The sequence below is a fragment of the Alosa alosa genome, chromosome 12 (genome assembly GCF_017589495.1).
Source record: "Alosa alosa isolate M-15738 ecotype Scorff River chromosome 12, AALO_Geno_1.1, whole genome shotgun sequence".
Taxonomy (NCBI): Eukaryota; Metazoa; Chordata; class Actinopteri; order Clupeiformes; family Clupeidae; genus Alosa; species Alosa alosa.
The window spans coordinates 26389894-26402475 of NC_063200.1; the positions used below are offsets into that span (position 1 = coordinate 26389894).

The window sequence follows — 12582 nt, forward strand, 5'->3', positions numbered from 1 at the left end:
ATGAAGGGAAAAGCTCTGTATCAATCCTTCATCAGAAAGTTCTAACGTAGCAGAAGCACTGTAGAAATAAACTGAAGGAAGACTGTAGTTTTTGATGTTTTCATTCCGAATTAATCTCTTTTGCAGGGCACAAGGGCAGATTCCATGTCTGTTTTAAAGATCTCTGTGTTACCAACTTCTGCATTTCATTGCATAATTTTACATTAGGTCATTTAGCAGCTCCTCCGATCCACATTTTTTTCTGTGCTGGAATAACATCTATTCAGGTCTTGTGTTTCCTGTGACCTAAATGGACGCCTTTGCCTTGCTTGTCCTGCTGGCATGCCACTGCTTTGACCTTACCGTTGCCATGGTGTAACAACAACAAATATTGCCACAAAGCGATCAATAACCATGTTGTTGCTGATTATCCTCAAAGCCACACAGACAAAAAATAGAAGCTAAACAACATTTTAGCACTGGGGGCTTCCAATTAAAAATAGAGCCAATGCATGCTCTTGAAACTTTTCTATTTTTAAATGTTCCTTTTTCACAGACATTATAACCTCGGATCACATGAGTGGTCCATGAAAGAGACCCATAGAGGCCGATTTCTTGGAACATGTATGACGGCCCGCGCCTCCTCTCCCACGGTCAGGGTGTTGCATGGCCCCCGCCGCTGCTGTCGCTGCTGGTGCTTTGTGGACTCACTTGTTTGGGTGACTCAGGAGCAGCCTGTTATTGCCACTGTGAGCTATCGCTGGACCAACTGGTCAGCATGCTGTGTGAAAGCCATGTGCAGCCGGTGTCGGCCAGTGAGAGAGAAAGCCAGAGGGCATTTTGTTTACGGACAGAGTGCAACTGAGAGAAAAAGACATTCGAATGGTGCATTGTTAAAAATGGTTTCTTGCTAGGGGAGACTTTCACTGTGCTGCCCCTTTCTTTCTCTCTTTCTTTCTCTCTGTTTCTCTCTCTCTCTCCCACTCTACCTCTTCCATTTATCTTTTTTCCTTTCATACTTTCTTAATAGGGAAGACTTGTACTGTGCTACCCCTCTGTTTCTCTCCCTCTTCTCCCTCCATCTATTTATCTATCGTTTTTCTCTTTCTATTTCGGTTGCAGTCCTTCTCTTTGTACCCTTTGCATAGCTATCAGAAATCAATGGTGATGTGTAAACCCTGGCCAGGCGGTAATTAGTTGCTCGCTGGTGATGCGGTCTGCGGCAGAAACAGGGTCAGGAATGCTCACCCACGTCATCGCTTTCCCAGCATCCCACATCCGTCCGAGCACCTCCTCACCTGGTGTCCTAATTACATCGGGTGGACGTGTCAGGGTGGAAAAAGACAGAAAAGTTTCACAAACACGTACGCAGGCATTCACACACATATGGACACACATGTGCACACACACACACACACACTAGCACACACACACACACACATAATTAAGGCACCCAGTTAAAGGCTCTTGGCCATCGGATATGCGTGAGTAATCCTCCCTCCAGGAGCGGAACAGGAAGAGTGAGCGGGCATGTCCAGCATCTCATGTTTAGGCTACAGGGGTGGAAGATTAACCCACCGAGGTCACCAGAGGTCTTCTGGGGGGACAGAAGAGACTGTGTGTGTGCATGTGTGTGTGTGTGTGTGTGTATGTGTGTGTGTGTGTATGTATGTGTGGTTGGGTGGGTGGGTAGATATGTGTGTGTGTGTGTGTGTGTGTGTGTGTGTGTGTGTGTGTGTGTGTATGTGTTGGTGGGTGGGTGGATGTGTGTGTGTATGTGTGTGTGTGTGTGTGTGTGTGTGTGTGTGTGTGTGTGTGTGTGTGTGTGTGTGGGTCGGTGAGTGGGAGTATGTGTGTGGGGGGAGTAAGTTTCCACTCCTTACACGCTGGCATGGTCAGGCTCTTAGGGAGGCACGGTGGTGTCATTCAGGCGGCCATTTTGCGTGACATGCCATGCTGGAGGGTGTGCTTTAAATAAAAAACAAGCCAGAGGAGGGAGATCCGTATCAGCTGCCTGGACCCTGTCATTGGTGTGTGTGTGTGTGTGTGTGTGTGTGTGTGTATGTGGGTCGGTGAGTGGGAGTATGTGTGTGTGTGTCTGTGAGTGTGTGTGTCTGTGTGTGTGTGCATGTACGCTTGTATATATGCCTGTGTGTGTTAGTGTGTGCATAAATCTATGTGGGATAAAGGTGTGTCTGTGTGTGTGTGGATGTGTGTGTGTGCGCCTGTGTGTGCGCGTGTGTGTGTGTGTGTCTTTGTGCATATGTGTGTCTTTTTTATGCAGGACTCAGAGCCTAGAGCCAAGTCTGGCCCATATGCCGGCTCTTAATGGGGTTCTGCATAAAACATCAGCATCTGGCTCTCTGGCAGGCAGGGTGTGGGCATCGAATCGCTGCAGATAAACAGCTGCCCTGATGAGCAGGACTTTAAGGACCGTAATGTGCTCTTTGGACTCCACCATGCACATAAAAACATACACTTTTGTATGTATATAGTACAAACATATACAAACATATACTGTATAAACATGTGGCCTACTAGTACTGTCTCTCATGGGGATAACAGGATCTTGGGAGTCAACTCAGGAAGTTGTAATGCTCTCCCCTCACATGTTTGGTTTGTTCGCATTTCTTTTGAGGCGTTTCTTCTGATTACGTGTGCTGCTGTTGACATAACAGACTCCTCCATAGCACACCAGCAGGAATTCAGGGCTGCACAATGAGGCATCGGAGCCTCTAAATGAGTCAATGCTGTCAGTTACAGGCACTCAGGAAAAGTAGTTTCAGTGGTCGGCTCCTTTCGCTAGCTTCGATCCCATCCCATCCCTTCCCTTAGGTGTTTTTTGCCAGATGTTTTTCTTTGTTGATCTAGCAGTTGCAAATGCAGAAAATACTGATCATCTACCCTCCACTGATTTTGCAAACTATAGTAGAATCACACTGAAAGATTTAATTCAATTTGTAATAAATATCAATCTGAAAACTAATGGTTTTGATGCAATTACAAATGTAGCAGTACTAATTCACTTGACAAATAAATTCTGGCACTAATTATCGGAGGTTATTGGAAGTTGTGGGTAATGTCTTGGCAGAGTAAGCATATCTTGCTGGACACTAATCACGACATTGTCCTCTTTTCATATATACCACACCAGGACACCACGCTGGGAGGCTACCACATCCCTAAAGGCTCCGCCACCATGTATGTAAGCTACACCGTCCACCGCGACCCTGAGGTGTTCCACCAGCCAGATGAGTTTAGGCCGGAGAGGTGGTCAGGAAGGTGAGTCCTCACAGATAACTGTTGTTGTTGTTGTTGTTGTTTTCCCACAATGCAACAGAATGGCCACTCTGGAGCAGTGAATGGCACTATGGTCGGTTATGAATGGCTATCAAGAGGACAATTATTGTGCTGCGGTTTATCTGAATAGGGACAAGTGTGTGCATGAATGAATGGATTTTGACTGAATCATGTTGCAACCCCTAAAGCTGGTTTTAAGCACAGTTGCTCTCTTTCTCCCTCACTCTCTCTCTCTTTCTCTCCCTCTCTCTCTCTCCCTTCCTCTCACATGCTTGCTCAGTGCTCAATTCCCACAGTTGCAATGCTTCAGCATCATAATGCTTTTGTTATTTTCCCACTTTGCCAGTTATGACCTCAGAGGCTCTCTCTCTCTCTCTCTCTCTCTATCTCTCTCTCACACTCTCTCTCTTTTGCTCCCTCTCTTTCTTTCTGCACTGCTTGCGTTTCTTTCATTTTGTCACCTGGGGCTCTGTTTTAAAAATACTCTCCAACCCGTGCAACATGTCAGCCTTTATCCTCCTCTCTCCTTGGTCAGAAGACAGAAAGGGTTTTAACCTCAAGGGGAGCCTGTTGTGAAGAGACATGATTTCCATCTATATCAGACAGAACTGAACTGCTTTACAGTTATATCTGACTTGTTTGTATTGTGCCCTATCCCCCATATGGAAAATATAAATCTCTAAAATTAATGTATATTGTTTTTTATAGTACAAATATTATATATGGTAACAGTGTGTTATCACAAATATCTATGGCCCCTTTCATATAGAATTACATATAATAAATAGGTAACACTTTACTTTTACTTTACTTTAGATAGTCTGATCGGATCATCTGTTAAAATTCATGCTTGGTATGGAATATCACCTTATCCAAATGTCAAAGTAAATGTGACAAAGCGTTAAGTATTTTATTTATGACACACTGTACCTAGCATGTTAAAAGGCATTATGCAATTTTAGTATGGAAAGTATATGCAAGTGTTTTACCACAGATTTAACATGAGAGTATTGTACTTGACAAGTGTGATTCCTATGTTTTTGTACATTTTCTATATGGGGTGTGTAAACTTATATTTTCACTGTGGATCATCATACCAAAAAAAAACAAAATGATTTACTTTGTTTTGATTTGCTATAATGTTAATTTTTGTCGTCTTTCTCTTGTTGTTGAATTGCCTTCCTCACTGTCTCTTTTTTGGTCATTTATCAAGCGAGCATTTGGCTTTGGTGCCATCTCTGTCCCTTGAGATGCTCCACTCCAGGTGTGGTGCTGTTCAATTTTTAATACTTTTTCCGTTGCCCTCAAGCCATATTTAATGACGTCGAAGTTTGGAAACAGAGTCCCTCAGCCATACAAGTGTGTGTGTGTGTGTTTGTGTGTGCTATGTGCGTGCGTGGGTGTGTGTGTCTATGTGCGTGCGTGGGTGTGTGTGTGTGTGTGTTTGTGTGTGTGTGTGTGTCTGTGCATGCATGGGTGTGATGTTCACTGAGGTAGATCATGTTCAACTCAGCTGTCAGTGAAAAGAGTAATAATCCACAGGCGATGGTGCTCACTCTGTTTTTGGTGCGCTTCTTCCGGTGTGGGTGGGTGTTGTTGTGTGGGGAGGCATGGGGAAAAAAAAAAAAAGAAAGATAATTACACCCTGAGACTCACGGGTCACACAGCTAATGACACACGGAAGAACAACGCAGGTCCTGGCCACCAGTGTCACAAGGTAGGCTGAGTCACTGCCCCTGTGGAAACTGGTGTGCAAACAAAAGCCTCTCTCCTCCAACTCAGTTCCTGACTTGATCACGCACGCAAACGCTGAAATCCATAGCTGCTGTTGGAAACAATGCTTCACCAGGGATCCATGTAAAGGTCTCAATGGAAATCTACAGGCTCCATAATGAGATGTGTAGGACCTGTGTGAATCTACAGGCTCCATAATGAGATGTATAGGACCTGTGTGAATCTACAGGCTCCATAATGAGATGTATAGGACCTGTGTGAATCTAAAGTTCCCATAGGGAGAGCTATGTGACCATTGTGAGCTTTGTGGGTGTATACAGCGGGGGAAATAAGTATTGAACATTGAACATGTCAACATTTTTTTCAATAAGTGTACTTCTAGTGAGGCTATTCGCACGAAATTGTAATTAATACTAATGTTAATACTAATGTCTGGTGAAAATGTCGTGCAAATAGCCTCATTGGAAGTATACTTACTGAAAAAAATGTTGATGTGTTTAATACTTATTTCCCCCACTGTATATATATGAGCTATATGAGTGTACATTTGTGATATTACCCCGCGACACTTTAGGGTGGGCCAGTCTGCAGCCAGAATCAGAAATGGGTTCACTGGCTAGCCAGAGAGATGGAGCAATGAGAAAGGATAATGGTAGTTGGGTCTGGGTTATGAGCTTGAGATGAGTCTAGATCGGACAGAGAGAGAGAGAGAGAGAGAGAGAGAGAAAAAGAGAAATAATTATCTGTGTGTTTGTGTTCACACCCGGCTGGCCGAAGGATATTTGTGGGATGTGCCCCCATCTGCTCCGGTCTTGGCCAGCATCTCTCCTCCCCTCAGCTTAGCCTAGCGGGGCCTGATTGGAAATATATTGTGTCATCTTAATTCACCCTTTGAAACAAATTGCCCCAAATTTAAGACATTGCTATGATAAGTATATTGCTGTGTTCATTTTTAGAGCACCCATACTTCTGTGCTGCAGAGACGGTCTGAGTGCTTTATTAATTCGCCTGAAGTCTGTTGTTGCTGTATTTATCCAAGCAGACATGTATTTTTGCAATGTCACTAAACTGAGAAAGAAAGAAAGAGAGAGAGAGAGAGAGTATTTTTGAATGGACCTCTGAAGCCTTTCGGTCGATATCGGGTTGCCGAAATCGGTTCTCTTTCCTCCGAGAGGACACATCATGTCATGACTGGCGTGGAAGTGTGTTTGTCTTTGAGTTCACGACAACGAGGCAAGGCTACCCCCTCCCTCATCCCACACACATACAGTACACACACAGGCTTGCGTGTGCACACACAAGTACACATACACACACAAGTACACGACGTACACACAGACACAAACAGGCACACATCATCTGTCCTCACCCCACACAACAGCTTGCGTGCACACATACACACATAGACACACTCACACACACCATGTCTGTCCTCACACACACACACACTTACACATACACTCACCATCAGTGTGCACGGCAGCGATGATGTCATGCCCGTCATGCACCGCTGGTGTTTGTCATGTCTTAACTTTAATCCTCCCTGGCATGGCTGGGGATGCTGTCAGTGTGTGGCAGTGCCCGTGGGGTGCCAGGGGGTGAGGCCTCTGGTGCCTCAACCGCAGCCTCAGACGCTCCAGATGAAAATAGCCCTGCCCTGGCAGCAGCCACGGCCCATCACATTGGCGAGAGGTGCCCGCGGGAGATCAACCCCCAACTCCCCCATGCCCAACCTACCCTACCCTGCCCTGGCCTCTCTCTGGACCCCACGAGGATGAACGCGTGTGGGGCGGTACGTATGACCCCCAACCCGTTCTCCCCTCTCCAGGGCCTGCTGGTGATGACCTTGTTAACAGGGAGAGGAGACTGGCAACACCACTCACACACTCACGACTCTGCCATGGCCCTCAGCTCTCATCCATGTCCCTGGGAGAGCAGTGTGCATGAAAAGCTGGATGAATTCATAGATTCATTCATAGATATCATTCATATACATTGATAGATATATAGATACTTTATTCATCCCAAGGGGAAATTTTAAACATATACATAATTCATAGATATTATAAAATACATAATTCCTGTTCCATTCATACATGCAAGCTAAATATTTATTCTACTCTCTCCATATCTTTAATATGATGATCTCAAATTACAGTAGGTCAGATTGAAATTTAAATTTACTTTATGGACATTTCTAACATACTATTTATGTCGATATTTGTAAACACACACACAAACACAACACACACACACACACACACACACATACACACACACATACCTACATGCATAGTTCATACATACATGCAATACACACACCCTTGTATGCATCTGTTCCATTAGATCTTGTGACTGCTGTTTCTGGTTGAACGAGAGCGAAGGGACTCATCTCTCTCTCTTCGTCCTTCTCTCAGTCTGTGCTTCACTCTGTGTCGTCAGTGAAAGAACTCACAGATGCTGCCCCCACCACAGGGCATGCTGGGATAGCTTTGCCCCTTTTGGAGGTCACCGCAAGCTGCTTTGAGTTTCCTGTTTGGTCGGTGCGCACCAGCTGTGACAGATCTGGCTGGCAGGCGATGACAGACATGTGGTGTGCGTGTGTGTGTGTGTGTGTGTGTGTAGGGGGGAGGAAGAGGAGAGAAAGAGAGAGAGAGAGAGGGAGATGCACTCTGGCTCAGGGGAGAAGAGTGTGTGTCCTACGGGAATGACTGAGAGAACACATTGAGGAAGAAAAAAAGACAGACAGAGAGGGGGAGAGAGATGGAGGCGAAGAGTGAATGAGGAAAAAGACACTGTTATCTAACTTGGAAAAAGTGTTTATTTTAAAATAATAACTTTATTTTAAAAAATTACTCATTCAAACATTTAAATACTGAAACCATGCACATGTATTGTGCAAGTGTGGTACTACCTAAGTTTATTACTGTAGTAAGACTTGAGGGTTTTGAGATTTGATGTCACTAAAATTCCCAACAGCTAGTGAAACCATTTATTGTTTAAATGAGTTCAGTTTTGTCTGAATGAGGATTAGGGTTCACTTGAGGCCAATTCACAGACAGAAAATGTTTTTTTTCAGGCTTGATCTGTTTATGTGTAAATAAAAGCTTTGCTGTGCTGGGGTGTGCTGTGCTGTGTGTGTGTGTGTGTGTGTGTGTGTGTGTGTGTGTGTGTCTGCAGTCAATCTCTGGTGCAGAGGACACTCTGTGAACTACTTTAGTAATCTGCATCTCTGAGGAGCTTTGCCCACTTGCAGAAACAGAAGTGTTGTTTTTACATATCCGGAAGTGTCTGATGAGGCCTTTAAGCCTTCAGCCCCCTCAGGCTCCCTCTCCCTCCCTCTTGCTTGATCTCTCTCACTCTCTCCCTCCCTTCCTCTCTCTTTCTCTCCATCACTCTCTCTCTTCTGTCTTTTCATGCTCTCTCTCTTGCTCTCTCTCTCTCTCTCTCTTTCTGCCTCTTCCTCTGTGATAAAAGGTTTTAAGTAGTGGCAAGCTTTTAGCGTCACATAGAGTAGAGCGTCTCACAGAGTGGAGGCAGGAGGAGAGTCTTTGCCGGGGTCCTAACTTGTTTCCTCAGATCCATTGAGCGTAATGCATTTTTCATTAGCGGAGTCACTCCCTCATTACCGGACCCTGAATGGCCGCTCTGCTCTGCTGAGGTCACTGACGGAGGAGGAGGAGGGGGGAGGAGCATGACCTGCTCGGCCCTCACCTCACCGCTGCAGCCCACGTCAGATGCCTTGTGTGTATGTGTGTGTGAGTGTGTGTGCGTGCATGAAATAAGCAGTGATGGGAATAACGGTGTTATAAATAACGGCGTTACTTTTTTTCAGTAACGAGTAATCTAATTAATTACTCTTCCCATTTTAATAACGCCTTTACCGTTACTGCCACAAAATCCGGCGTGTTACTATAATTAAAGGGGAACTTGGCAACTATTTCAACGTAATAAACCCGTTTAGAAATCATTTGGATGCTTAAATGACCTGTTCCGGTGAAAATGGTGACTTTCCCCGCGCGCCTAGCGTCCTCAGGCGAAAAACCAACCTTGCAACATTGAGACCACTGTCCCGGAAAGAGAAGTGAGAAACAAGAAACTAGTTTTAAATCGTGTTTCTTACCTTGTAACATCCACATAGTTCTGCCAAACTTATGCTAACCGTTCACTAGCTTGTAAACAAATCCATGTGCTTTATCGTTACCTTTTCCCACAGTTTGAAATAGCATAATGCACAATTTCTCCAGCAGAGGGGGAAATCCTGCCAAGTTTCCCTTTAAAGCTGTTTTTTTCATCAGACGCTGAGCAGAGAGGCAAATACTTTTTCCTTGGTTAGCGGGCAGTGCACGAGACAAGCGCATAAATTCTGACGATTGGCTGAGGTCGAGTAAAATCTCATGGTCAGCCAATCAGAGGTGGGCGGGTGAAAGTAAAGTAAAATAACAAAAAAAGTAAAGGAACAAATGTAGGCCTAATTGTGAAATGTGCATTATGCCCTGGGCAAAAGTGCCTATCCACGTCGGTGTCAAGTAATTCAAACGTATTTCAACGTTGCATGCTTACTCGAAATAAGTGGCCAAGGCCACCAAAGGAGGAGACTGCCACAAAACCTAAGCAACTGAAGCTTGATTTTAAGGCCCCACCACATGTTTTGTCTCAGACTGAACTGACCAAACTGGTAGCCAGGTATGTGGATGATATGCAGCCATTTAGACGTGATAGCGGCGCGTACGTTCGAAAAAAAATAGACAATTAATCTAAAATGGATTTTATGCGTCGCGAACGGAACGCTTTAGTTACACGCCTAGTGTAGCTTCTCTGTCAGAGGGAGAGGGTCAGAGGAGGGGTAGCCCTACCGTGTCTGTAGACGTTATCGAACTATATATAGACGCCCAATATAGTTGAGGGGCAAATAAATATCAAAAGTTCCAAAACATCTATTGTGTTATTTGTATCTATCCACTATATAAACATAATATCTACAGACCTAACCCTCCAGAATTATTGGCACCTCTGCTAAAGTTGACTAAAAAGAGGAATCATCTTTTGGAAATTGATCTTAATGCCTTAAGTATAAATATGCTAACTGAAATAAAACCATGCCAATCTCTAAGATCAATTTCCAAAAGATGATTTTATATTCCTCTTTTTAACTTTAGCAGAGGTGCCAATAATTCTGGAGGGTACTGTATACATACATGGCATTTGATTGGAGGCTAGTCTCACTTTGTCCCACAACAACATTAAAATAGTTTAGATTTGTGTACATTGTTTCTGTTAATAGTTTTGTATTAAGTGTCCATTACATTATGATATTCAGATTTATATTGAACATACACATGTATTTTAAGTTCTGTTAAAGAGGGGTGGAGGTGGGGTCACATTTGAGCATTTAAATATTTACTTGAAAGTAACGCATTAGTTACTTTCTGAAGTAACTAGTTACTTTTATAATTTGTAACTGAGTAAGTAATTTAGTTACCTTTTGGAAGAAGTAACTAGTAATTGTAACTAATTACTTTTTAAAAGTAACTTGCCCAACACTGGAAATAAGTAGTACAGATTAGGGATGGGAATCTCAGAGTAACTCACGAATCGATACTGTCACAATACTTTGCCCACACAGCAATTCTGCATCACAAAAGATGAATCTACTTTACATCACAATATCTGTGGAAATGAAGAAGAAAAATATAACATGTATTTGACTGTGTAGAAGATTACTCTTATTACTGTAGTCTGATCAGTGCCACGGAGATATACATGAAATAGTGACTCTGGGGAGTCAAATTGGCGGATGAGTTCTATGAATTGTAGAACTTCATATTTTTGTAAAAATATCAATACTTTGGGCCAGTACAATACTGTAACATTGCAAAAATAGGTTTATAATGATATATTGATGTGGCTATAGTATTTCCCACCCCTAGCACAAGTGTTTTGATTAGATATGAAGGTGTGTTATCTGTGTGATTTTCCATTATTGACAGATAAAAAGAGAATTTAGAAACTGAGAATGTATCTACGACTGTGTCTCTGTAGGAGTTTTGACATAATAAAAAAAAGCAGTACAGTCATTATTGGTTAGACAGGAAGCTGTTTAGTAAGCAGTGCTGTGGTTTCACCAGTGACTCTACAGTATACAGTCATTGGGTTTCACTTACCCTACCCATTCTAATACTCATTATGCTTATCTGGGAAAGTTTAGTTTAGCTTTGTGCACTGTATCAACTCCAGTGGTGTGATTGACAGCAGTGGGAGTGTGTGTGGTGTAGGCGAGTGAGTTGCTTGAGTGCTGACTCACCTTATCTCTGAGTCATTATCCTGCTGAAGTCCCATGTTCCTGCAATCAGGTTTCACGTCGTTCAGGAAGGCTGTCCAGATGCACGGGGCAGTGCAGACAGAGCAACGTGTAGACCAGACAGTACAAGGCCCGTTTTGTAGACAGATCCAGTGCATTGTTGTGTTTTTGCTGTAGGATTAAACAGGGCTTAAATTTCACTGCTGGATTGCGGGTACTGCGCATAATTTGTTCAAGTCCCGCAACTCTAGCCATCATAATGCGAGAAATTCCCGCATACACTGTTACAGCCTGTTTACAGCCTGTGGCGTGAATGCGGTGCTATTGACCGGACTGATCAACTACCGAGTTGAATTGAACATAGCCTCATGCAGACGCACACACGGAGAGAGAGAGAGAGAGAGAGAGAGAGAACCACTTTGCGCTTACGCAAATAGGCTACGCTATCATGGCAAACTTTTACATCTGGAAAGAGCTCCTTGGTAACTATCCTGCTAGCTCAGGTCACGTCAACACTTGATCCCAGAAAGATTGTCTTCGACATGTTAGTTTTTTGAACATTTATTGTATCTAATGACATAGAAAACATAATGATTTGCATACACATACCGCACTATGCACAACTTTTATTCACTAGCGACTACAGCCTAAAACCGTCAGGTTGAAGGGGGGCTAATTACTCCATAGAATTACTCTCAGGTATTTTCTTAAAGTGACAGGCACTGAATTACACCTACTCATCACCATTGTGCACTCAATTGGACCTACACACCACATTAAAGATATGCCTAAGTGTTATAGGTTAAACGTCAATATGAGGCATTCAAATTACTAAATATGTTTAGCTACTATAGTAATTACTAGTAAAATGCTATACTTTAAAAAATGCATTATTAAATAAATACACTCTATATGAATTCAAAAATATATGATAGAAACATATCACATAAGCTATAATTTTCAGTGTGTGTTTGTGTGTGTGGAGAGAGTCAAGCAGAATCTAGGATGTCTACTGTTGTGAATGATCCCACTACAGTATATATTACTGATGACGTCAGGGTGGTGGGGGCCCCAAAATCAAACACTTTTTTTTTTTTTTTAAAAGTATCGAAGTATTGAAATCGCAATTCTTGACTTGGTATCAGAATCAACCCCCCCCCCAAATTGTGTAAATCCCCCCTACATGAATAACCTAAGGGGGGAATTCCCCCCCATTTTGAAAAATTAATTTTAAGCCCTGATCTACAATCCACAGAGTGGGTGTGTTT

General features: G+C 43.2%; 1 protein-coding gene across 3 annotated transcripts in view; it reads left to right on the forward strand.

The window, feature by feature from the left end:
• The window catches only part of LOC125304680 (putative cytochrome P450 120), a 47657-nt gene that overhangs the window by 13185 nt on the left and 21890 nt on the right, over positions 1 to 12582 (forward strand). For all 3 annotated transcript variants that reach the window (XM_048259138.1, XM_048259140.1, XM_048259139.1), the window contains one exon: positions 3134 to 3261. In XM_048259138.1, the coding sequence (XP_048115095.1) occupies positions 3134 to 3261 (128 nt within the window). The remainder of the gene's footprint in view (positions 1 to 3133; positions 3262 to 12582) is intronic.